This window comes from Carassius auratus, unplaced genomic scaffold (genome assembly GCF_003368295.1).
Source record: "Carassius auratus strain Wakin unplaced genomic scaffold, ASM336829v1 scaf_tig00215883, whole genome shotgun sequence".
In the NCBI taxonomy this organism is placed as follows: domain Eukaryota; kingdom Metazoa; phylum Chordata; class Actinopteri; order Cypriniformes; family Cyprinidae; genus Carassius; species Carassius auratus.
Window position 1 is genome coordinate 74,206 of NW_020528291.1, and position 27,915 is coordinate 102,120.

Genomic DNA, 27,915 nt, shown 5'->3' on the forward strand with positions numbered 1-27,915 from the left:
GGCTCCGAGGTGGGGGAGGGAGAGGGCTTTCTAAGCTCCTCACTGTGTGGTGTAAACAAAGTCCTAAATGTTATTACCTCGTGTTGGAAAGTTAATGTGTTGGTGTATTTTTGGAAACACACTCTTTAGGTTAGCATGGTTGAAATCCCCAGCTATGATGAGAAAACATCAGGGGGTGCTATCTGCTGCTCACTGATGTGCTGGTACAGTTCATTTAGTGTGTCGTTCCTGTTGCTGATGATGTTGAACGGGGGAATGTACACCGAAATGAGCAGTATAGCAGTATATTCCCTCGGCAGATAGAACGGCCGGCACTTAATAATCATAAACTTCACCAGGGGCGAGCAGTGTTTGCAGATCACAACAGTATCACGGCACAACATGTCATTGATGTAAACACAAAGCCCTCAGTCGCGGGTTTTTCCTGCCGCGACGAGATCTCTGTCCGCTCGATAGCACGTCAGCTGGTCGAGCTGAATAGTGCAATCTGGAACGCTGTTGCTGGGACATGTTTCCGTGAACACAAAAACACAACAGTCTCTTACAGTCCTTTGAGTTGAACGTAGTATTCAAATGTAGTCCAGTTTATTGTCCAATGAGCGTACGTTAGCCTTTACGATGGTGGGGATAGATGGCTTGTGTGGGTTAGCCATTAGCCTAGCCCGGATACCTCCGCACTTACCCCTCATCTGCTTCCTCTCACACCGCTTGTGGCGACTCCGCTGTGGGCGAGATGCAGTAGTGGGGGTCGTTGCTTTTATGGACTCTCTATGGGCTTCTCTCTTGACTTCATGCATCCACACCGGCGAACACTGACTGAAAGGACCCTGCGGTCGCTTACTGATGACGTCTGTGTGCAGTTTGATACATTACATGCCTGTGTAAAATGTTTTAATGCAATTTCTCAAGTGACTTTTGGAGAAAAATAAATGTTTTTGTGTTTCGTTTTATTTTATTTGTTTAATTACACTATACTATTGGCAAAATATTTTATACAAAATGTAGATTCCTTAACCCCCTCCTCTGTTTATTATATTTAGAAATACATTTGTAAAAATGTGAGACGCCCCATGAAGTCAAAATGCAATACAATTGATTGATATTGTAAAATCTGTGATATGCTTGAATAATATGAGGAGACGTTCGTAGTCTTGTGAACTTTTACTGAACAAGGCAACATCGACATACATCTAGCTCGGCCAACTCCAGCTAACACACTGGCCAAAAACACACCTACCCCAGAACAGCCCCGCCCTCCCCAGCTCTTAGCCTCTTAAAGGAACCTCACTACTGCAATAGTCAGTCAATACATTGCACTCCTTTTCCCCAGTCCACAAAGTCTGCAAATCTTCTGGGAGGCTGATGCTCTCTTACAGGATACCTCCGAGAACGAGGGCAATCAGACATGCATTTAACTCCAGCTTCGGTTAGCTCAACATCAGGGTTTCCCACATCTAATGCAGAAGACTGTAACTCAAGCTTTTCAGTCCCTGGGGACTCAGGCGGATGGACAGTGTAGCCGTCTGGCTCAGACCTTGATTGGTCAGACAAGGGTGCCGTCCTGTCCATCATTTGATCAACATGTCGTCTGTGCATTTGTCCATCACCCGCTCTGACCTTGTATGACAGGGGACCTGTGATGTCTACAATGATTCCAGGCATCCACTTAGAACCTCTAGTGTAGCTTCTCATGTACACCAAGTCCTTAGGTCTAAATTCTCTGACTGTGCCAGGGCATTTTTCAGCATTCAGCTCCTGTCTGCGAAGCATATCACCATTATGATCAGGATGCAGACGATCTAGGGCAGTGGTGAGTTGCCGATTCATGAGCAACTCGGCAGGGCTTTTCCCAGTTGATGAATTTGGTGTGACATGCTGTGACAACAGGAAGCGAGCGAGCCTGGTCTGCCACTCGCCCTTGGTGATGCGACACAGGGCCTCCTTGGTTGTCTGCACCATGCGTTCAGCTTGACCATTTGAGCTTGGGCGATAAGGTGCTGTAGTCACATGGCGAATGCCGTTGCGCTCAGCAAACGCTTGGAATTCTGCAGAGGTGAACGAAGCACCATTATCTGAAACTATGACGTCGGGCAAACCATGTGTTGCAAAAAGTAGTCTCAGTGTGTTGATGACAGCTGATGAAGACATGGAACTCATCAGAGAGACCTCCAGCCACTTGCTATGTGCATCGGCCACTATGAGGAATATTTTGCCTTGAAAGGGGCCTGCAAAGTCAACATGCAGCCGGGACCATCTTTTTGTCGTTCATTCCCATGGGTGCACCTTTGCCTTAGGAGGAGCATGACGTGACATCTGACAGGTTCCACATGCTTTAACAGTCTCCTCAATGTCTCGGTCCATGCCCGGCCACCACACATAACTCCTTGCGAGTCCCTTCATGCGTACAATGCCCGGGTGCGCATCATGCAACATAGCCAGTATTTCTCTCCTCGCCAAGCAAGGAACAACCACATGGCTTCCCCATAGCAAACAGTTCTTATGCGCAGAGAGTTCATGGCGGCGCAAAAGGAATGGTTTGAAACAGCTATCCATCACATCAGCCGGCCAGCCATGTAGCACCCAGCGCATTACTTGTGCTAAGACAGAGTCCTTGAGTGTAAGGTTAGCTATTCGCTCAGCATGCATGGGTGCTTCTGGCACCATTTCAAGTAGCAACACTTCCAATGGTGGTGGTGTCACAGCATCAGATGCCGGCAAAGGTAAACGACTCAGGGCGTCAGCATTGCCCATTTGTTTGCCTGGTCTGTAGCACAGTTCATAGTCGTAGGCACCAACAATCAAACTCCAACGTAGCATTTATGGTGAAAGGATGGCAGGCATGGGCTTGGCATGGTGCAGGAGTCCCAGCAGGGGTTTGTGGTCTGTAAAAATCATGAAATGGCGGCCTGCGAGATACTGGTGAAATTTTCTGGCTGCAAACACCACCGCCAATGCTTCCTTATCAATTTGGGAATAATTTCGCTCAGTGGTGGTCATTGTTCTGGAAGCAAAACAAACATGGCCTTTCCTGACCATCACGTTCCACGTGGAACAATAAAGCCCCAAGCCCATAGGGCGAGGCATCACAAACCACTGCCAGGGGCTTCTTTTCATCATAGTGAACCAGCACTTTATCCTACTGCAGCAACTCTTTTGCCTCAGCATATGCCATCTTGTGCTTTGCTCCCCACTGCCAAGTACCAGACTGGTCTAGAAGGCGATGCAGGGGTTCTAGGACAGTGGCTTTATTGGGGAAAAAGTTAAGCAACCCCAAAAATGCCTGAAGTTCTGTTTTGTTCTGTGGAGGCGGAGCGTTTTGGATAGCTTCCACTTTTTCACGGGTTGGCTTGATGCCATCTTTATCCACTCTAAACCCCAAAAACTCCACTTGAGTAGCAGCAAAAATGATTTTCTCTTTTTTTAGTCGCAGTCCAGCTTCAGCAAAGCACTTTAGTACGGCCTGTAGACGTGCATTATGTTCTTCCATGGTTTTGCCCGAAATCAGGATGTCATCCAGGTATGGTTGGACTCCTGGAATTCCTGCGAGAAAATTTTCCATAAATCTTTGAAATATTGAAACAGCTGTTGACACCCCAAATTGCAAGCGTCGAGACCGGAAAAGCCCACGGTGAGTGTTAATAGTCAGTAATTCCACTGTGTCATCATCCACTGGAAGCTGCTGATAAGCTTGTTTCAAATCAAGTTTAGTGAAAACTACTCCTCCAGCTAGCTTCGAGAACAGTTCAGACGCTGTGGGTATGGGGTACACATCAGGCTTAACGGCTGTATTCACTGTACAGCGGTAATCTCCGCAAATCAGACCCCCATCTTTTTTTGCAACAGTCACTATGGGTGTGGCCCACTTTGCATGGCGAACCGGTTCAAAAATTCCTTGAGCCACCAATTTGTCCAACTCCTCATCCAGCTGGGGTCGCAAAGCAAAAGGAACTGGGCGGGCCTTAAAGAAACGTGGCGTAATTGTGAAATCAATGTCAATAGAGATTGGAGAGGTCTGGCAAACCCCAATGTCCTGAAAAACCTCAGAGTATTCAGTCAGTATTTTCTCTATGGACTGCAGCTGTACCCGGTATACTCCTTCCACTGATATTCCCAGGGCATCAAACCAGTCTCATCCTAACAGACTAGTGCCTTGGCCCTGGATGACGAACAAAGGCAGGGTGTTTCGTGTTCCTTTGTACCTTACCTCCACAAATATTTTCCCTTTCACTTCCAAAGCTGCCTGTGACCACTGCTTAAGTATTCCATTGTTTGCATGTATTTCAGGGGGTTGGGAGGGCCACAATGAGTGATAGGTATGCTCACTAATCAAAGAACAGGCAGCTCCTGAATCTACTTCCATTGTGTGTGCTTGTTTGTTCAGTATAACAGTGGCCAGATATGGCTTCTGCCCCCCCTCTTTCTGCTTTAGTAGTTGTGGTGCTGTAAACAGAGTAATCATCATTTTCTTTGCGAGTTACAACGTTTGTGTAACGTTCTTCTGAGTTGGCTGCATCCTTGTCAGCACCATGTTTAGTCTTTGTTAAACACACACAAGCAATGTGTCCTCTTTTTTTACAGTAATGGCATACAGCAGTGGAAAACCTACATGCTTGTGGGGTATGCTGACCACCACATCTTAAACATGGCTTGTCCCGTTTAGGATTTTCATTTGAAATTGCTGTTTTATTTACTGATGCATGCGCATGGGTCGCATAATGAACATCGTCCTCCAGTCGTGATTCGTTTTGATGCTGACGAAGTAGGCGAGCGTTTAACAATGCTGTTTCAGCAGCTAGTGCCTTTTCTTCTGCCTCTTGAAATGTTAGTGTCGTTTCCGCCAGCAGGCGTCTCTGTAGCGCTTCATCCATAACCCTGCACACGATTCTATCACACAGCATTGCTCCTAACTGATCCCCAAAAGCACAGTGCACAGACAAACGTCGAAGCTCAGCAATGTAGTTTGAAATGCTTTGATTAGGTTTCTGCTTACAATTGTGAAAATGAAAACGTTGAACAATCTCTGATGGCGCTGGGCTATAATGACGTTTCAAGGCAGCGACAATGTTTGCATAGGACACAGTAGAGGGTTGCGTTGGGGCTAGCACTGAACGTAAAGTGGAATAAGTTTTTGCGCCACACACACTGAGCCGCACGGAGCATTTTTTTGCATCATCCTCAATATTATTTGCATGAAAAAAACATTCCAGTCTCTCTGTGTATTCTTCAAAAGAGTTACTTGAACATTCATCAAACTCTTCGATACGGCCGAGTGTAGTCATGTTCGCTGCAGATGGCAGATTATTTCACTCACTTAATTAACAGTCCGTATGGACTTATCTGCACACAGTCGGTTCGAATCCGCCCGTCGCCAGTGTGATATGCTTGAATAATATGAGGAGACGTTCGTAGTCTTGTGAACTTTTACTGAACAAGGCAACATCGACATACATCTAGCTCGGCCAACTCCAGCTAACACACTGGCCAAAAAACACACCTACCCCAGAACAGCCCCGCCCTCCCCAGCTCTTAGCCTCTTAAAGGAACCTCACTACTGCAATAGTCAGTCAATACATTACAATATCCTTCATTGTATAAATGATTTTGACCCATTTCTATTATTATTATTATTATTATTATTATTATTATTATAAATTTATTTTTCTTTATATTTAGATTTATTTATTTATTTGTTTTGATTTGGTTCTGTTGAATGTGAATGATCTACATACTAGATGAACAGATGTAACTTGTAGTAAATGACTTTATCTGCTCTGAATGAAACACTGACTAGTGATCTTGTAGTTTTGTTGTAAAGAGCCATTTAAAATCTATTGGCTTCCTTCACTGATTGTAAAGATTGCAGCGCTCTGCAGAAGCCAGTGATAATCTACAGTTAAAGCCTGAGACACTCCTCATATGAACCGAGACTGGTTTGAGCAGCTGCAGGATGATTAGGGCGTCTCTTTGTCAACAGGTAGATTTTGAAAGTGTAACTGAGGCAGGATGTTTCTCCTTTCAATCTTAAATAACTCTCGTATCAACATTTTGTTAATATCTAATAATTATATAAATCATTTATTCAGAAACTCCTGTGAACACAGCAATGCTCAGCTGAAGGTAAGTCAAGAACCGATCGAAAAACACATTTAGCTGAACAAGTGTCTGTGTGACTTCAGATGGGTTTAACCAGTTAGGTAGGTCTTGAAGTAATACTAAACCATACAAATACATTAAAAAAACGATAAATTTAAATAATGCTACATATAGATACATGTTGTGCATTTTTGTCTTGCTTTGGACTTATTTAACCAGTTGATTGTAGATGTGTAAGTGCAAGTATTCAGATTGAACACAAACATGTTAATACATGAGCTGACTGTTTATTATAATGTTTTATTTTCCTTTGTGTCCTTTAGAGATGAAGTTAATTTGTTTGACTTTGCTGATTATAAGCGGAATTACAGATTCAGTATCAGGTAACTATTCACACACATGAAAAGAACTGTAGCTATATTTAGGCTATAATTACATTTCAGTTTATAGTTCAGGTGACCAGGTCAGTGTATATTATGCCATTTATTACATAGCTACTTGATTAGAATTAAGTTTACAGAGAGCCATTTATTAATGTTTAATAAATCAGAGGGAAACACACAAAAGCAGTATTTTCAAGCAGAGATGATCAGACACAGAGCTGTGTGCTTCACATGTGAACGCTGTACTCCTGGAAGGATAACTGTTCAACACATTTAATTAGACCTGCTCTCTTTCTCTTGTAACAGAGCGGTATGAAGTCATGGGATCTTCGGATCCTGTGTTTGCTGTAGCTGGTGAAGATGTGATTCTGCCCTGTTCAGTCAAACCCAACATCAGTGTTGTAGACATGAGAGTGGAGTGGTTTAGATCTGATCAGAAAAACACACAACTAGTGCATCTTTATGAGGATCATGTAGACAGAAACACAGATCAGATTCAGTCCTACAGAGGGAGAACAAAACTGATCCATCCAGAACTACAGAGAGGAGATGCATCACTCAAACTCTCTTCAGTCCGAGTCTCTGATGAAGGACTTTATAAGTTAAGTATAAGTCTTATTGAGTCCAAATCCTGGTTTGATGATACCATTGTTAATGTCAGAGTTGAAGGTGAGTAAACCAGTGAAAACTAAAGGCTGGAATACACTACACAACTTCTAAAATCTGAACAGCTTTTAAAACCATACTGTGACGAGTGGGGCGGGGCCGAGAGATGTGGGAACGAAGAGGGAGGCCAGGTGTAGTGATTGGAGATGAGCTGCACCCGCGCCCCACCACCGGTCTCGAGTCCCACGTAGGAGATGGAAGGATATAAAACTGGAGCAACGACCGTGAAGGACGAGAGAGGACCAGGCCTGGGCCATTATTTTATGTTTTCTTTTTATTTTGTGCGCACCAGTCGTCCATGAGAGGCTGGTGCGCTGTTTTGTGTTTATTTTTGTCATTAAAGTTTGATTTTGATTGTGCGCCGGTTCCCGCCTCCTTCTTCCGGATGATTAGGAAGTTTTTATTATTACACATACACTTACTGACTTTGTAAATAATCACAAAATAAAGCTGGTCATCACGCATTAAATGACTGAGGATCACACACCACCAGACTTTTACATTGTTCTGATAACAAACTCGCACAGAAACATGTCCCTTGTTGCGAGGAGATACATGACAAAAAAATAAAAGATATGTGCTATGAAATTGGCTGAAAAGTTTGATCTAAAAAATCTGAGTCTGTGTACACCATACACTGCATGGTTTTCTAAGAAATCTGTCAACTCAGATCTGCAAGACTAAGTACTTTCAAAAACTAGAGTCAACTTCTCCAGACTGTAAATTGGGATAAAATTGGAACAAAAGTGGTGTAGTGTATTCTAGCCTTAACATGCTCTAACTACTTTTAAAAAAAGCCTGAACAACAACAGAATGTTCTTCCTTTTGATCTCTAGTTGTAGTAGGACATCCTCCAGTGATCACTGTAGATGGGTTTGATCATTCAGGAGGGCTTCATCTACAGTGTGAATCTGAAGGCTGGTATCCTGAACCTGATCTTGAGTGGCTGGACAGTGAAGGAGTCAGTCTGAGTTCAGAAACTAAAGAGACACACAGAAATACAGACAGATTCAGTGTGAAACACACCACTACTGTACATCACAGTGACGACAAGATTCACTGCAGAGTCAAACTGAGACATCACATGCTGGAGACACTGATTATCAGCTCAAGTAAGTATTGACTCTTCTGTTACTGTTATTTTGTCATCTTCTAGTGTTATTTTTGATGCAGTAAAATTATTTAATAATTATTAGCTTAGTCAATTACATTATGTAAAGCTAAAACATTTACTGTCTATGTACAACTCAGAATTGAACATTATATATGTTTTATAATTTAGTTAAAATATGTTCATCTTACATAATGTGCTTAGTTTATGGCTTTGTTTTGCAGGTAATATGTTTAGTTCTTGGAGGACATCAGTCATCATGATTTCAGTGGCTGTTGTGCTCAGTGTGATTGCTGGGATACTGATAGCTGTGTTTGCTCGTAAAAACAGAGGTAAAATACTTGTTTTCTTATTTCATATATTTGATGTAAATAAGGCAGTATGAGGATAATTTTTAAGGCAAGGCAAGTTTATTTATTTAGCACATCATACAAAATGGTAATTCAAAGTGATTTACATAAAAAGTATTAAAATGATCATACAAATAATCACAACATTAAAAGCAAAGTATTAAAATGTTATAATGATTTAAAAATAGATTTTAAATTAATTAAATTAATTTGAGAAGTAAAATATGAGGATTGTAAGGGTGGTTTCTCTGCAGTGGTTCAGACTGTAGGATTGCTGAATGACTTAACCAAGATGAATGACTTAACCAGATCTTAACCAAGATGGCAGCGCGTCCACACGCAGTGGCTTCTCTCTGTCCCGACAGAACGGTGTTTTCGTGTTTTTTGTCTTGTGAGTCGCAGTGTTTTTGTACATCGTCATCGCGTCTACCTGTCTGTAAACGCGCATACAGTCGCGAGTTTCTGCTCGATGCCGCCAGAACCGCATTTTTACAGTTAAACTCCGCGCACACGGAACAGCTGCAGGATCTTGGTCTGCTACAGAGGCCTTCACCATCACCGACCCCCATTACTGCATCTCGCCCACAGCGGAGGCGCCACAAGCGGTGTGAGAGGAAGCAGATGAGGGGTAAGTGCGGGGGTATCCGGGCTAGGCTAACGGCTAACCCACACAAGCCATCTATTCCCACCATCGTACTGGCTAACATACGCTCATTGGACAATAAACTGGACTACATTCGTTTACTACGTTCAACTCAGAGGACTGTAAGAGACTGTTGTGTTTTTGTGTTCACGGAAACATGGCTCAGCAACAGCATTCCAGACTGCTCTATTCAGCTTGACCAGCTGACGTGCTATCGAGCGGACAGAGCTCTCGTCGCGGGAGGAAAAACCTTTGGGCTTTGTGTTTACATCAATGACGTGTTGTGCCGTGATACTGTTGTGATCTGCAAACACTGCTCACCCCTGGTGGAGTTTATGATTATTACGTGCCAGCCGTTCTTCTGCCAAGGGAATATACTGCTATACTGCTCATTTCGGTGTACATACCCCCGTTCAACATCATCAGCAACAGGAACGATGCACTAAATGAACTGTACCAGCACATCAGTGAGCAACAGACAGCACACCCCGATGCTTTTCTCATCATAGCTGGGGATTTCAACCATGCTGACCTAAAGAGTGTTCTCCCAAAAATACACCAACACATGAACTTTCCAACACGGGGTAATAACATTTAGGACTTTGTTTACACCAAACAGAGAGGAGCTTACAAAGCCACAAAGCTCCTCTCTGTTCTCCTCTTACAAAGCTACTCCTCTCATCTCAGAGCTGGTGATGAGGTGGGCCTGAGAACAGCCAGGGCCAACCTGTCCCGTGGCATCAGAGAGGATAAGGGACAGCACTCCAGGAAGATAGCTCATCAATTCAGCAACAGCAGAGACACCATGACCCCCCCCCCCCCCCTGGACCCCTTCCAGTTTGCATATCAGTCCAACCGGTCGACCGATGATGCCATCTCCACTACCATAGACTTGAGTTCAGCATTCAACACAATCATCCCTCAACAGCTCATTTACAAACTGATCCAGCTGGGGCTCAACACTTCGCTGTGCAACTGGCTGTTGGACTTTCTGACTGGAAGACCTCAGGCAGTACGGGTCGGCAGCAACACATCCAGCACCATCACAATGAACACTGGGGCCCCCCAAGGATGTGTGCTGAGCCCCCTCCCCTTCACTCTGATGACCCATGACTGCACACCGTCACACAACTCCAACCTCTTCATTAAGTTTGCAGATGACATGACTGTGGTGGGTCTCATTAGCAACAAAGATGAGACAAACTACAGGAGTGAGGTGAGCCGCCTGGCCAAGTGGTGCAGTGACAACAATCTCTCTCTGAATGTGTAGAAGACAAAGGAGATTGTTGTAGACTTCAGGAGAGCACGCATTCAGCATGTTCCTCTGACCATCAACGGTGTGACCATGGAGAGTGTGAGCAGAACCAAGTTCCTGGGTGTGCACATCACAGAGGACCTCTCCTGGACTGACAACACCGCAGCACTGGCCAAGAAATCCTCCACAAACTGAGGAGAGCCAGAGCCCCACCCCCCATCATGTACTCCTTCTACAGAGGCACCATCGAATGCATCCTGCCAAAATACTCTGCAATGCATAGTAAGAGCAGCTGTGAAGATCATTGGTGTCTCTCTCCCCTCCCTCTAGGACATTTTTGGAACCCGTCTCACCTGGAAAGCCCTCTGCATTGCAACTGGCACCTTTGCAGAACTGCCCAGCAATGATACAAAACCATCTGTAATGAAAGGAGAGTAATCATTGACATCGGCTACAATTACATCCGAATGGCTATACTGGCTAGATCAAACAAGGCTGTCTGCACATAAGTAAGAGGAGGCCACACCCACTTCATTGTTTGACCTAATCTCTGTGTGGATGAACTCAGGTCTTGACGCACCAGGTTTGCTCCCCTGGCCCTTTTCTTTCAATGCTGGACACTCGTTCTTCCAATCCCCCTTCTCTAAACAGTAACGACAGCATCGCGATCTGCCTTGCCACCAGACTGACTAGTGGCAGTATTAGAAAATACTGAACGTTTACTGAAACGTCCAAAGCACTGCTCGCGGTTCCCCCTTCCCGGATTATATTCTTTAAAATTTTGCCTGTGCATTAAAACGTATTCATCAGATAAAACTGTGGCATCTGCTGCTGTTTTTACCTTCCGATCATTTATATATATACTGTGATTCGATCAGGGAGGATGTTTCTAAATTGCTTTAAAACAATTCAATTACACAATTCTTCAAAGGTAGACATGCCTACTGCAACACACCAACAATTGAAATGACAATTCAGCTCTCTTACTAGCTCTGCATAAGTCTGCTTGTATCCCTTCTTCCAATTACGAAATCACAGTCTATATGCTTCTGGAACTAACTCATATACTTTATGCACAGCATCTTTCATGCTTTTATAAATCTTTCTTTCAGGCACTGACAAAGCAATAAACGCCTCCTGCCCTTTTCCAACTATTATGCTCTGGAGTAACAATGTTCATTCAGGAACACTCCAACTACGATCATCTGCCACACTTTCAATCAGTGAAAATAATACATCCATCTTTCTCATTAAACCTTGGTAGCAATCTGGCCATATTAGATATATCAGGGGTGTGCGATGGTCCAATCGGGACATCGCCACTGGTATCACCAATAATTTCCCCTTCTGCAATCAACCTAAAACGTTCTCTTTTTGCTGTTCAAAGGTAAGACCAAAATTACTGCGAGACTCACCCATACTTGCCCGTGGCATTGAAGCACCTTCAGTTTCAAACCGCCTGCCTTATCTGCGACAATTTCAATTTTTTTTTCTCAAGCCCAATTCAAAATTATAATGTCTACTAAATCAATCTAAGACCTGAGCTGATGGAGCAGCGACAAATTTATCCAAAGTGTCCATTTATTTCCTCTGCCGTTTTGCTGTAACCCTTAAACCAATTTTTTAAATGAGCACATTTATCAATGTCAGTACGGCCACCACACTGCATCTACAAGACAAAAAAAAAAAAAAAACACAACGGAGCTGCCCTGCACACATGGATCCACTTCATGCATACCCCAAGAACAGAGAATTTTAATACATGATATCAGTGAAACCTAAGTTCCCCAACAAAAATGCTGTTAAAGCAGGCATCCACGACTGTGCCCTCCACCCAGTATATAGCACAAAAACAAATAACTAAAATATCAAACAAGCGTTAATGTCTCGCAAACACAGCGAAGGTCCACACCTACCCAACAATGAACCACCCCAAATACTTTAACCTGGCTGTATTTAAACAACCCCAGGCACAAACAAACCAACGTAATGCAAAAAAAAAAAAAACTAAAAAAAAAATCTAATTAAATGCCCGATCAAATTTACTGCGTCAGATCACCATAGGATCCGAATACAGTCAACAATATAGGCACGTTAATCAAAACAGCCTACAATACTAAGTGTGTTTAACAATAAACACTATTAACTACTCAAACCCAATTGAGAAATGCAAAAAAAAAAAAAAAAAAAAAACAATGAAACGAGTCAGTCTATTGTTCGTTATCTGGCTCGGCTCTGTGTTCATTTTCAGTTCCCTATCTGTCGGTCACTACGAGTTATGTCGACCGACAAATGGGGTCTCACTTGGGAGGCCAATCATCTCTGATTTTAAGAGAAAACGCCAATGAAAATTGGCTAGTGGATTAACACACCTGAGCCACTCCCCGTGCCAACGGGTATAAATAGGGCGACAGGTGCGTCCACTCATTCGATTTTTGCTTCGGAGCCGAGTAGCTGATGAGAAAGAAGTCGCTACAAAGCCATCATCTTTGTTTTTGTGAAGCTGTTCCTGGTCAGTGTGACGGCACGTTACAGTGGTGTCCCTGCGAACGGCGATTCCCCTGGGCGCTTCGGCTAAAAGAGACAGTTTCTAAAAGAGCAAATCACGGACGATTCGAGTCTTTTTTAAGATGCCGTTTCGTCCGTGTCCTTCTGGATGCGGTCGTTTCCTGTCTTCGGTTGACGGTCACGAGCATTGTCTGCAGTGTCTGGGCGTCCAACACGCTGAGGCTGCGCTCGTGGATGAGTCATGCGTCTGTTGTGGGCGTATGAACATGGCAGCGCTGCGATCGCGTCTCTCACTCCTCAAGGGGAGTGCAGCAGACCCCTCTGTCGCCACCCATCCCGGTCTCTCTGGCTCGGGCAGAGGGCCGCCGGCTGGCGCTCTGGGAGATCTGAGGATTACAGTGAGAGCTTCTCCGCCGGGCCACGCCCCACGGACCTCTCACTCCTCCCGCAGCGCCTGTCCCGTGCAGCTGCCGATTGATTCTGCTGGGCCGTCTCACAGCGGTCCCAGCGTGTCTTTCGGTGCGCCGCCCGAAGACCAGATGTCGATTGCTGCATCGGGGGATGGGTTATCCAGCCGTGCGCATGGCGAGTGACTTCGCCTTACGGGCGACGAAGGTCACGGCGCGGTCCCTCGGGAAGGCGATGTCCACGCTGGTGGTCCAGGAGCGGCATCTCTGGCTGAACCTGGCTGAGATGAGGGACATGGACAAAGCCCGCTTTCTCGATGCTCCGATCTCCCAGGCAGGCCTGTTCGGCGACACTGTCGAGGACTTTGCCCAGCAGTTCTCGGCGGTACAGAAGCAGACTGAGGCCATCCAGCACATCTTGCCCCGACGTGTCTCTCCGGTTGCCACCGTTCCGTCGCGGGTAGCACCTCAGCCTGCTTGTCGCCGTGGGCGCCCCCCTGCGTCCTCCACACCAGCTCCGCAGGTGGAGAATCTTCAGTTTCTGTTTTGTTCTGTTCCGCCGCTGGTCGAATGGCCAGTGGCACCCACATTTTCAATAAAAGAGCAATTTCTCCTTCCTCCGAGTTGCAAGGCTCGTGGGCTGACAATGAGCGACGCACAGCTTCCTCATTCTCACCCATGACGCCCCCTTTCGCCAGTGGCCAAGAGGTCACGGTTCGGAGACAACGCCACCCCACGCGTCTCTGGGCAGTTCCTCCTGGAAAACGGGGAGTGTGGTTGTGATGACCCAGGACGCAGTGCCTTCTGGGCCTTCTGGCACGACTCCCCATCGCTGCACCACTGTGGGTATGTCGACTGTCCCTTTGGTGCCACTTGTACGGAGTCTGGGAGCGTGGCTTGCGCTGCCCAACCCTTCACGCTGGCTCATCCGGACGGTCCGACTCGGCTATGTGATTCAGTTCACCCGGCGACCCCCCAAGTTCAATGGCATGCTCGAGACTTCGGTGGCAGTCCGGGACGACCCTGTCTTGCGTGAGGAGATTGCTGTCCTGCTGGAGCCGGTCCCTCCAGCCGAGATGAGGATGGGGTTTTACAGCCCTTACTTCATCGTGCCCAAGAAAAGCGGTAGCCTTCGACCTATCCTGGATCTGCGAGTCTTGAATCGGGCCCTACACAAGCTCCCGTTCAGGATGTTGACGCAGAAACGCATTATCAAATCGTTCATTATCAGATCGACCTGAAAGACGCGTACTTTCATGTCTCGATCCTCCCTCGTCACAGACTGTTTCTACGCTTTGCTTTCGAGGGTCAGGCATGGCAGTACAAGGTCCTCCCCTTCGGGCTCTCCCTGTCACTCCGTGTCTTCACGAAGGTCGCGGAGGGCGCCCTTGCCCCACTCTGGGAAGTGGGCATCAGTATCCTCAACTATCTCGACGACTGGCTCATTATGGCCCGGTCCCGAGAAGAGTTGTGCGATCACAGGGACTTCGTGCTCCGGCACCTCAGTCAGTTGGGGCTTCAGGTCAACCGGGAGAAGAGCAAGCGCTCCCCTGTGCAGAGAATCTCTTATCTCGGTATGTTGTTAGACTCGGTGAGTATGACGGCACGTCTCACCAGCGAGAGTGCCCAGTCAGTGCTGAACTGCCTGAGTTCCTTCAGAGGCAGGACAGTGATACCACTGAAACACTTTCAGAGGCTCCTGGGGCATATGGCATCCGCAGCCGCAGTTACGCCGCTCGGCTTGCTTCATATGAGGCCACTTCAGCACTGGTTACACTCCCGAGTCCCGCGGTACACATCGTGTCACCGTCACACTGATGTGTCACCGCCTATTCAGCCCCTGGTAGGACCTTGCTTTTCTACGGGCCGGCGTGCCCTTAGAACAAGTGTCCCGGCATGTTGTTGTCACAACAGATGCCTCCAACTCGGGCTGGGGCGCCACATGCAACGGGCAGGCAGCTTCAGGGTCCTCGACAGGACCTCGACTGCTTTGGCACATCAACTGCCTGGAGTTGCTGGCAGTGCATCTAGCTTTGCGACGGTTTCGTCCGCTAGTGCTGGACAAGCACGTGTTGGTCCGCACGGACAACGCTGCGGCTGTTTCGTACATCAACCGACAGGGCGGTCTACGATCACGTCGCATGTCTCAACTCGCCCGCCATCTCCTCCTCTGGAGTCAGATGTGGCTCAAGTCGCTGCGCGCAGTCCACATCCCGGGGGAGCTCAATCGTCCAGCCGACGCGCTCTCACGACAGCTCACTGTCCCCGGGGAATGGCGACTCCATCCCCAGACGGTCCAGCTGATCTGGAGTCAATTCGGGGAAGCCCAGGTAGACCTGTTTGCTTCCCACAAGTCCTCCCACTGCCAGCTGTACTATTCCCTGTCCCAGGCCCCCCTGGGCACAGATGCACTGGCACACAGCTGGCCTCGGGCTTTACGCAAGTATGCGTTTCCCCCAGTGAGCCTGCTCGCACAGACACTGTGCAAGGTCAGGGAGGACGAGGAACCGGTCCTGTTGGTTGCACCTTACTGGCCCACCCGGACCTGGTTTTCGGAACTCATGCTCCTCGTGACAGCCCCTCCCTGGCGCATCCCCCTGAGGAGAGACCTTCTCTCTCAAGGGCTTGGCACCATTTGGCACCCGCGTCCAGATCTCTGGAACCTCCACGTGTGGCTTCCAGACGGGGCGCAGCCCTAAGTGATCTGCCCCCAGCGGTGGTAAACACTATCACTCAGGCTAGAGCCCCTTCTACGAGGCAGGCCTATGCTCTGAAGTGAAGTCTGTTCACGAATTGGTGTTCTTCTCACCGAGAAGACCCCTGGAGATGCCCGGTCAGAGTCGTGCTTTCTTTCCTGCAAGAAAGGCTGGAACGTGGGCTGTCACCCTCCACCCTGAAGGTGTATGTGGCTGCCATTGCAGCCCATCCCGATGCAGTGGACGGACGGTCCCTGGGGAGGCATGACCTGATCGTTAGGTTCCTGAGGGGTGCCAGGGGGTTACATCCTCCTAGGACACCCCTGATTCCCTCCTGGGACCTCTCTATTGTCCTGGCGGGACTTCAGAGGGGTCCCTTTGAGCCGCTGGATTCGGTCGAGCTGAAGTTCCTGTCTCTCAAGACAGCATTCCTGATCGCGCTCACTTCCATCAAGAGGGTCGGGGACCTCCAAACATTTTCGGTAAGTGAAGAGTGCCTTGTGTTCGGGCCGGCCTACTCTAACGTTGTCCTGAGACCCCGGTCTGGATACGTGCCCAAGGTTCCCACCACTCCCTACCGAGACCAGGTGGTGAACCTGCAAGCGCTGCCCCTGGAGGAGGCAGATCCAGCCTTGTCGTTGCTGTGTCCCGTAAGAGCGCTTCGCATATACGTGGACCGCACCCAGAGCTTTAGAAGCTCTGAGCAGCTCCTGGTCTGCTTTGGAGGTCAGCAGAAGGGGAAGGCTGTCTCTAAGCAGAGTTGGCCCACTGGATAGTGGACGCCATCGCCTTGGCTTACCATTCCCAAGGCGAGCCGTGCCCCCTGGGGGTGAGGGCCCACCCCACACGGAGTGTGGCCTCCCCCTATGCGTTGGCGCACGGCGCCTCTCTGGCAGACATCTGTCGAGCTGCGGGCTGGGCGACACCTAACACCTTTGCGAGGTTTTACAACCTCAGTGTAGAGCCAGTTTCTTCCTGTGTGTTGGGTAACAGGTAATTGGCGGGAAGGGCTGGCTGGGTGTCTTGCTTGCTGCGCCATTCCCCCTAACACGGGGATGTGAGCGCCTTCTTCTCCCAGTAGAGTTCCCTGGTTGGCATACCCTGGTCGAGCATCCTCCAGCACCCTCGGCGTCAGACTTGGCGGAGCAGTCTGTCGCCAGGCCCAGTACTGGCGTTATCATGCCCGGAGCCCGGTCAGCCCCTGTACTGGGCTAGGTGTCCATATAGCTGGGTTCCCTACGGGTAATCCCATATGTGTATTCTTCCACTGTAAGGTTTCCCTCTTGGCAAACCCGTGTCTTCCCTTGACAGATCGTTCTGTCAGTCTCTTCTGGCAGCCGTTCCATCCCTACTCCAAGGTAGGACCTGCCTCAGAGACCCCTTCCATATGTAGTACTGCCCCCTGGGTCAGTCCATATCGGTATATCCACTTGTCACCTCCCTACGGGTAGGATGTGGTCTCCGTAGCGACCTTTCCCAAAAGCTCGCTTCCCCATAGTCTTGGCAGCTGAAAGAACAAATAGGGAAGATTTACGGCGGGTTACGGGAAGGTTATGACCTTAAACGACCTTAGGGAAGGTTACGACCTTAAGCGTAGCTTTTGTGGCACGCCAGGGCTTGTCAACAATTGCAGCGCCACAGGGTTGTGACGAGGTTCAGGTTGTGGCGTTTTCCATAGGACCCCATTTGTTGGTCGACATAACTCGTAGTGACCGACAGATAGGGAACGTCTCGGTTACGTACATAACCCTCGTTCCCTGATGGAGGGAACAGAGACGTTATGTCCCCATGCCACAACCTTGAAACATTCGCTGTAGCCGGGAAACGTTCTCGGCTCCTCAGCGTAAAACCTAATGAGTGGACACACCTGTCGCCCTATTTATACCCGTTGGCATGGGGAGTGGCTCAGGTGTGTTAATCCACTAGCCAATTTTCATTGCCGTTTTCTCTTAAAATCAGAGATGATTGGCCTCCCAAGTGAGACCCCATTTGTCGGTCGACATAACGTCTCCATTCCCTCCATCAGGGAACGAGGGTTACGTACGTAACCGAGACGTTCTCTCTTCACAGCAGTTCAGTCAGTGTACTGTTTGAGTGCATGCATCACTCCGGGACATTGGTTTGTTTGAACTCAGAGGGAGTGTCAGCCAAATTAAAAAGGTAACAGCATAAGTCATTGGTGGATTAATGCGTATTGGAGACGCAAACTGTTTGAAACGATTCAGTTCGATTTGGTGAACTGGTTCAAAAAGATCCGGTTACATCGAATGATTTGTTCGCGAACCGGATATCAAAAACTGCTTTGTTTTGAACTCTCTCTCACAACGGACACGGAAGAGAAGATAATGCTGAATAAAGTCTTAGTTTTTTTCTATTTTTGGACCAAAATGTATTTTCGATGCTTCAAAGAATTCTAACTGACCCTCTGATGTCACATGGACTACTTTGATGATGTTTTTCTTACCTTTCTGGACATGTAAATTGTACTGTTCACACAGCTTCAATGGAGGAACTGAGAGCTCTCGGACTAAATCTAAAATATCTTAAACTATGTTCCAAAGATAAAATGACGTCTTACGGGTTTGGAACAACATGAGGGTTATTAATGACATAATTTTGCTATTTGGGTGAACTATGCCTTTAATTTGCTGTCCATGGAAATATTTGACCTAGCAAAGTTATTGGTAGGAATTTCATGTTCTTTAATATATTTTTGTAATGTTGAATTTTCTTCATTGTTAGCTACTACCATTTTTTTAGATAACATATTTGACCTGGAAATGGTCTTTATATATTAGCCAGGGCTCGACATTAATGCTTGTCTGTGACAAGTGGATTTTGTGAAGGGGCAAGTGAAAGAGAATTTTACTTAACAATAATTAGGGCATCACAATTTGGTGAGAATGATTCTGATTTTATAACCTTCAGTGTAAACGGTGACTAATAACAGAAAATGTATTGACAGTATCAAGGTCGCATCAGTTGAGGCTCGTTCAGTCTGTCTGACTCACGGAGAAATCAACACTAGGCTACAGCACGCACAAAGAAACAAACATATCGCGGTAGAAAAAATATAAATATTCTGTATAATATGTGCAACATCACACGGCCAGGAGTGATGTTTTTCCAACTTTCAGCTCGATTGCAAATGTGATATTGATTTTATACATCTTCAGTTAAACAAAACAAGTAATATTAACTGACTTACATTTTAGACACATTATGGGTCGTTTTTGTTCCATTTTAAACAAAAATAGCTAAGCAAAGCCACAGCAGAACAGTCGCACATCTCAGAGCAACACACAACAGTGTTTCGTTACTAAATTATTCATTTTTGAACAAGTCAATGATTCAGTGAGCCATTCATAAAAATGGTTACTTGCTTCATTTGTTGAATGAATCAGCCATTTGAACGAATCGGTTGAATCAATGATTCACTCATTGAGACAGTGACTGGCCACCACCTACTAGTGGTTTAATTCCATATTTAAAAGTATCTTTGCATTTTTCCAACATTTCATATTTTGTATGTCAAAAAAGTAAAACGTTAATCTAATAACATTATTTATTCATTTGGACAGATGGGGTTTGTTATGGAAGTTCTAAGCGGCCATGCATTATAATTTTTTTTTCCTTCTTGTTTTCTAGTTATAATGACTTAATTTTCTCGTTATCTCAACATAACAAAAGTCGTTTTCTCGTTATAGTAACGAACTCAACTTTGACAGGCATCTGATGGACAACCATGCAGGCACTCTTACTGTAGCCTATATTTCTGCAAATTTTGCTTCACCTAGGTAATAACGTCTACAATACTGTACATAAATAAAGGCTAAACAAACACTGTTGATTTTTCCAGAGACAGTACACTAAACCTTTTGTTTTTGTAATTAACATGTTTAAATGTCAACAGCGCAAACACAGGCTGAGCGCCTTCAGAAGGATGCAGAACTATTCTAAGATCTTTAAGAGCTGCTTGGATTAAAATTAGCCTTTGCACTTTATATATACATCACATTTCTCATAAATATGGTTAACAATAAAGATTAATAATAAGGAAAAGAAGCACATCACAAATAGCCTACATCATTAAAGCCCGTCCTACTGTAGATAAACAGAACACCTCCGCTCATTAACTACGTAATCATGTCCCTAAAAGAAGCACAAATAAAGATATAGGTGTAAACAGAATACAGTGATGTCAACCTTGGTTTTGATAAGCATTTATTTTATGACCCAGAATGCGTTGGTGAAAGAGCAAGAACTTAATACACAAAATAATCATATTGATTCAAGCAATTAACATTTATGAATTAATTAAATATCAGTAATGAACAAGACTGCACGAAATATATCGATCACGAGGAAGGTCCGCGTACAGTAGAGTGGATAGTGTACAACACCCCATCAGTTATATTCAGGTCTATAGTGCCACCTGCTGGCGCAGTTTTGTAACTTCTTAGAGAAAATTAAGTCGTTATAACGAGAAAACAAGAAAATTAAGTCATTATAATGAGAAAACGACTTTGGTTATGTCGAGATAATGAGAAAATTAAGCCATTATAACGAGAAAACGACTTTGGTTATGTCGAGATAACGAGAAAATTAAGTCGTTATAACGAGAAAACAAGAAAATTAAGTCGTTATAATGAGAAAACGACTTTGTTTATGTCGAGATAATGAGAAAATTAAGCCATTGTAACGAGAAAACGACTTTGGTTATGTTGAGATAACGAGAAAATTAAGTCGTTATAACGAGAAAACAAGAAAATTAAGTCGTTAAAATGAGAAAACGACTTTGGTTATGTCGAGATAATGAGAAAATTAAGCCATTGTAACGAGAAAACGACTTTGGTTATGTCGAGATAACGAGAAAATTAAGCCGTTATAATGAGAAAACAAGAAGGGAAAAAATTATAATGCATGGTCACTTAGAACTTCCGTAGTCTGTTGATACTGATTTCATTTCAATAATATCAACCATAATGTCGTATTATTCTAATTTCATGTATTGATCACATGTAAGAATTCAATGTAAATGTAGACATCTAAATTTAATCAGTTTAGAAAAATATTTTCCTCTATAAAGTTAAAAAGTGTAACAGCAATCAATTTAAGGCAAATTTAAAAAAAATATGCTAATTAAAGTAATACATGAGAGAGCACTGATGAGACTGTTTCAGAATAAAAAAAAAATTTAAATCCCCGGACAAGTAACTTTATTACTCGGAAAAGTGTTTATTCATTGTCCGAAAGACAAGCTCATGTCAAAGCTTAATGACGAACCCTGTATTAGCAATGTTATTGTTGTGAGTTTCATCCTCTTTAATATTCATTTTTGTAATCTTGTTATTGTCTTTTCCTCATTGTTACAATACACTTAAAATAGTTTGAGATGTATAGAAATGTCATCACTGTGTGAGTTTAGTCTTTTAAAAAATTCATGTTTGCAATGTAGCTATTGTTTGATTTTTTTTTTTTTTTCATTAATACAGTCATATTCTTTTCTAGTGTTTTTTTATTATTATTATTAAATATCCTACCTAGTATTGATATTGCTGTGAATTTCATGTTTTTCAATATTGGTTTTCTAAATTTACTTAATTCTAAATAAATATGCTTTAAAATAATAAGATGTTTTTTTTTTTTTTTGTTTTTTTTTTGTGTTACTAGCAAACTCTAACAGCAAGGTAAATTAGTGTTAGTATTTTGTAAGTATTAACTGTCCATACATTGAAAAGAAGCTATTGTGGCTCTTTTCGGTGAATTAAATGTATATATATTTATATATATTTTCAGAAAATACAAGATTACGCTAACTGAATATGTGATATCAAATAAGGGTTAGCACAGATGTAATCTAAATGTAATCCAAAAGTAATCAGATTACGTTACCAACAATGTGTAATCTAAGAGATTATATTACTGACTACAAATATTTTAATCTAATCTGTAATCAGTAACTGATTACAATTAATCTACCCATCTCTATTAGTTAGTTAGTTAATAGTGAGAATTGGTACCAAAACTAAAGTATGATCAATAAGTTAATTCAGTATTAAGTCTGTTATCATCCACAAAATATTTATACTTGTGTATTCATATACTTTTGAGTATATCTTATAGTCATTTTAAATGTAATAGTTATTGTTCACAAATTATATTTGTATTTGTTGTCTGAATGCTGTTTTCTCTTTATTCTGAATCTTCTTCAGATTACGATCAACTACAAAATGAGCAGAGAAGACTACAACATGGTGAATTTATCTTTATTAATTCATTATTGATTTAAAGTTAGCCATAAAACACTGTTTTAACTGTGTATTTTTTTATGGTTAATCTAGGATATGGAAAAGGGTCACTAGTTGTTTATTAAATGTATATTTATTCAGATACTGTTATGACAGGTTGCAAAAACAATATATTGAGATGGATCTGAGCACAAGCAGTATTGTTTAGTGAAAAAACACAAAAGAAACAGAGCACACTGCCAAAAAACATAACAAACTGAGCAACCAACTTAAAAATGATTTATTATATTTATTAGAAGTTATTTTAAATGCTGTTATTCAATTATCAGGAGTGTAAAATAGACCCCCCCCCCCACCACACACACACACACACACTCGCAAACACACACTCATACACACACACACGCAAACACACACACATATACACACAGAAATGAACTGGTAAAACTGCAACCGAGATTTTTTGTTAGATTTTTTTTTTTGGAAATTTAATACCATCAAAAAAAAAGATCTATGTTCCCTTTCTAACAAGATTTTAATGTTTGACTGTAATCATAATGTAAAACTTTATACTTTTCTAACCAAAAATATCCAAACCTTGACAAAATGTAGTCTTTTAGAATGTCCAGATATATATCTAAATGCAAAACCTAAAAAAATTAAGAAATTATGCCTAAAAACAGCGAGAATCCATATATATATATATATATATATATATATATATATATATATATATATATATATATGTACAAGGTGCTAATACAAGAGTTTATGCAACATTGCACAATGCCTCCAGAAGACCCAATTCTCATTTAAAAAAATAAAATAAAAAAATAAATAAGTTTAAATGCCTTCACTCTATTTTAATATGGAATGAAGTGAAGTGAAGTGACATTCAGCCAAGTATGGTGACCCATACTCAGAATTTGTGCTCTGCATTTAACCCATCCGAAATGCACACACACAGAGCAGTGAACACACACACACACACCGTGAGCACACACCCGGAGCAGTGGGCAGCCATTTATGCTGCGGCGCCCGGGGAGCAGTTGGGGGTTCGATGCCTTGCTCAAGGGCACCTAAGTCTTGGTATTGAACATGGAGAGAGAACTGTACATGCACTACCCCCACCCACAATTCCGTCCGGCCCGAGACTAGAACTCACAACCCTTTGATTGGGAGTCCAACCCTCTAACCATTAGGCCACGACTAATATTGCATTTATTAAAAAATAGGGGTCTTCGGGATACCTCCCTGAAATGACTTTTTGCTGGTTGGGATGTCTGTGAACAAATAATTAATAAATGATTTGTAAAGATGTGTGAATAGTAAAAGTCTACACAACAAACTTAGACCAAATATATGAACTTTACAGACTGTGATTATGAGTTAATGAATAACAATATAACATGAATAGTTCAGTGAATAATAAAGAGTTAAAAATGGCTGATTGAGCTATTTAATAAACATTTGTAAATGTAAAGAAGAGCATAAGGTGATATGAACTGATGTTTAATGACATTTGTTAGTATTCAAAAGTACATTAATAAATAAGCTGAGCTGGTCTGTCATGGAGCATAAGTTACTGTGTTGATGATCAAAGCTAAAAGACTCTCTGAATGAATGTGAATTCACCTGTCAAACCAGCTTCATGATACACACAGGCCCCTGATACACACTCCTGTGATGTTAACACACATTATTCACACAACTACATGATCAGTACTTGTTTGTCAGAGTAAAAAACATGACAGAACTTTAATGTTCTTTTCTCATATTTTTCTGAATTTTCTCTAGAACTTGATCAACATTTACAACTTCTGAAGACAATCATACCTAAAGGTGAATTAGTCTTATAGACGGTTTCATCAGGCTCGCCTGGCCCTAAGTTAACTTCCGGTCTGTGTTGTGTATATCGGTCTGGCTGCGGCGCCTTCTGCAAAAGCAGTTAAAGTCAAGGTGATGAGTAGACTGAAGTTGGGCTCAGGTGGTTGTGTTGTGTTTCCCATACATTTATTTATTTGTAGACTCACCACTATATTAAAACTGATAAATTTTCAAAAAGGCTTCGGTGAATAAAAAATGTAACGTTACGTCATGCATGTTTACTAGAACTAATAATAATTCCTTACATTGATATGTTTAAATATCAAAACGAGGCACGTGTGTTTTAATATCACTATTTCTGAAGGAAGACTTGCATGTTATATGCCTGATAACACAGTGTTTGTGAGCATAGCTCTGCTTTGTTTACAGCTGTTATTGGGGAAACCTCTATTTCTCGTGCTTAAAAGCATCTCCTGCTGGCAAAGAATGAATTTGCATTTTCATTAAGTCCACCTGATTTACGCAGCAAACATTTTGTTTGTTATCAAAAAAATATCTACTCTAGAGGGACTTGGCTGTTGTTATTGATTCTATTTGGAAGTCTACCGGAAGTTAAGTTAGGGCCACAAAAGCTTGCATGTGCAGTAACGTTTGTTTATGTTGTTGTCGTTGAAAGCGTCTATATGGGTTAATTAAAATATAAATTCATTACTTTTGAATTATTCTGCAAAACAGTGAATGAACATACTGTGCATTCATATATGCATTCCATTATTTGTATTTGATTATAAGATATTTAAACTGTATAAAGTCTTCTCAAGTTATGTTGGTCTTCAAGTGATGATTTCATTATTGATCTAAAGATAAAGCTTTCATAACTTCATACTTTCTGTTTTTAGCTCTCACACATTTAAGAACACACAAGGGTGAGTAAAAGGCATAATTTTTTATTTTAATTAAAGGCATGTTTCATGGGATAATTATTTATTTTAATATAAATTATTTATAATAGTTATTTATTTTAAATTACTAAATCTGTACTCATCTGTAAAGCAGAGTTTTAAATATTTTCCACAGTGAATGTGATTCTGGATGCTGATACGGCTCATCTGCGTCTCATTGTGTCTGATGATGGGAAACAAGTGAGATATGGCAAAAACAGACAAACAGAAAGAGTGGATGGAGGAAAAGACAGATTTGATGATTATCTTGGTGTTCTTGGGAAGGATGGATTCTCCTCAGGGTGTTTTTACTTTGAGGTGCAGGTGAAGGGACAAACTAGGTGGCATTTAGGAGTCACCAGAGAATCTGTTAGAAGGAAGGGGTTGATCAATCTGAGTCCTGAGGATGGATACTGGACTGTGGGTCTGTTTGGTGGGGAGTATCGGGCTTATGAGTCTTCAACTGTCTCTCTTTCTCTGAGTGTGAATCCTCAGAGGGTTGGTGTGTTTGTGAATTATGAGAAGGGTCTCGTCTCCTTTTGTGATGTGGAGTCCATGTCTCATATCTCCTCTTTCACTAATCAGTCTTTTCATGAGAAACTCAATCCATTAGTTAGTTTGGGGTATGGGAGGAATGAAAACCCCACTCCACTGATTATCTGTGATGATTACTAATGAGATCAGTGACTGAATTTACATAATTCACTGAAATCAACCAAAATACAATTTAAACAGTGTAACAGCAATAAATATTAAATATTAATTGCACTTCCAGTCAAAAATTTGGTCACACAACGGTGATTTTATGTTTTCTGTGATCTTCTGTGATTTTGTAAATAAATATAAATAATGCCTATATATAACTGATACGGAACTTAATAGGTAACCAGTGCAGAGACTGTAAAATTGGGGTAATATGATCATATTTTCTTGATCTCCTAAGGAATCTAGCTGCTGCATTTTGGACTACCTGTAGCTTGTTTATTGAAGAAGCAGGACAACCACCTAGAAGATTTCTGACTGTAGAGGAAGTAACAGTACATCCGTCTAGTTGCAGATTGTAATCTACAAGATTCTGTGTAGTGTTTTTGGTCCAATAATTAATATCTCTGTCTTATCCGAATTTAATTGGAGAACATTATTTGTCATCCAATCTTTTACATTTTTAACACACTCTGTTAGCTTAGATAATTGAGAATTTTCATCTGGTCTCGTTGAGATATATAGCTGAGTGTCATCAGCATAACAGTGGAAGCTAATTCCGTATTTTCTAATAATATTACCAAGGGGAAACATGTATATTGAAAATAGAAAGGGACCTGGGATGGATCCTTGTGGCACTCCATATTTTACTGATGATAAATGAGATGACTCCCCATTTAAGTAAACAAAATGGTAGTGATCGGACAGGTAGGATCTAAACCATCTTAGAGCCTGCCCTTGAATACCTGTATAGTTTTGTAATCTATCTATGAGTATGTCATGATCTATGGTGTCGAACTCAGCACTAAGATCAAGTAAGACTAGAAATGAGATGCAGCCTTGATCTGACGCAAGGAGCATGTCATATGTAATTTTAACAAGTGAAGTTGGGGCCTGAAACCTGACTGAAATTCTTCATACAGATCATTTTTATGCAGGAAGGTGCTCAATTGAGCAGACACAACTTTTTCTAAAATTTTAGACATTCTGGTTTAATAACGATAAGATTTTTTCTAGATCCTACATTATATTTATATTTTGACCTCACTATTCAGGGAACAGACACAGTCTTAATAGTTTTTACAGCGCAAGTACTTTTATCATTTAAGCGGGTGGAACAAAACTCATCATAATGGTTATTTGAGAATTGTCTTACTAGTCACATGGAGCGAAGTGTCCTGGAGATGTTGTCAGAAAGCAGCTCCGCTCCGATTCTGCTAAGGTGCAATCCATCAGCGCGAAACAGCCCATGACACTCCCAGAAAAGATTCCAGTTATTAACAAATAGCAGTTTCTGTTCTTTACACCATGACAATGATGCAAAAAACTACTTTCAATCCATGTCAGACGGTGGGTGGTATTTTAGTATGCAAATTTATTCAAAGAATATAGGAAATGAGAATAAAACTCATAACTTGCAAACAGATTAGTAAGTATTCAAATCAGCTTCAAATATAGAAAATACAAATCCCAAAATTAATATAGTTTTAAAAGCAATCCATATATGATGGATGTTGCCCAATTAAGATTAATACAAAATGCATTATAATATTCAAAAGTGATCAAAAGGTTAAAATAATAATACAAATATATAAGAATACCTGTATATCAAAAATCAAAGTAATAATAATATTCAAAGTATCTGAGATGAATAAACCTGTAAGAAGTTCAAGTGAGCCCGAAGTAAAAGAAGTAAAAGATAAAGTAAAAGATGATAAACCAAGTCCAGTTAGATGAAGAGTAGAGAGACTTCCCGTCTTTATATATATATATATATATATATATATATATATATATATATATATATATATATATATATATATATATATATATATATATGATATATATATATATATATATATATATATATATATATATATATACATATATATATAAAGCACTGGTGTCAAAAGTATTCACATTCATTACTCAAGTAGAATATATATACTAGGGTTTAAAAATACTTTTGTACAAGTTGAAGGATCAACTCAAGCTTTTTACTCAAATAAAAGTGTAAAAGTACTGGTTACAAAACTACTTAAAGTATAAAAATAATGTAAGAAAAAAATGCACTAGGCTACC

General features: G+C 42.4%; 1 protein-coding gene and 1 pseudogene across 2 annotated transcripts; one reads left to right on the forward strand and one right to left on the reverse strand.

Moving 5' to 3' along the window:
• Nucleotides 1-1,299: 1,299 nt before the first annotated feature.
• On the reverse strand, nucleotides 1,300-4,360 carry LOC113096140 (uncharacterized protein K02A2.6-like; annotated as a pseudogene).
• A 1,576-nt stretch (nucleotides 4,361-5,936) lies between these two features.
• Nucleotides 5,937-25,976, forward strand: LOC113096144 (erythroid membrane-associated protein-like). Of its 2 annotated transcripts, XM_026261593.1 has the most exons (9): nucleotides 5,937-6,117; nucleotides 6,417-6,476; nucleotides 6,783-7,077; nucleotides 7,979-8,254; nucleotides 8,478-8,585; nucleotides 22,328-22,369; nucleotides 24,161-24,205; nucleotides 25,090-25,116; nucleotides 25,268-25,976. In XM_026261593.1, the coding sequence occupies exons 3-9, from the start codon at nucleotides 7,026-7,028 to the stop codon at nucleotides 25,804-25,806; spliced, it is 1,089 nt and encodes a 362-aa protein (XP_026117378.1). In that variant the 5' UTR covers nucleotides 5,937-6,117; nucleotides 6,417-6,476; nucleotides 6,783-7,025; the 3' UTR covers nucleotides 25,807-25,976. The 2 variants fall into 2 exon arrangements, with proteins under 2 accessions (XP_026117378.1, XP_026117379.1); XM_026261594.1 differs by lacking the exon at nucleotides 5,937-6,117 and having other exon boundaries at nucleotides 6,278-6,476.
• The last annotated feature ends 1,939 nt before the right edge of the window (nucleotides 25,977-27,915 follow it).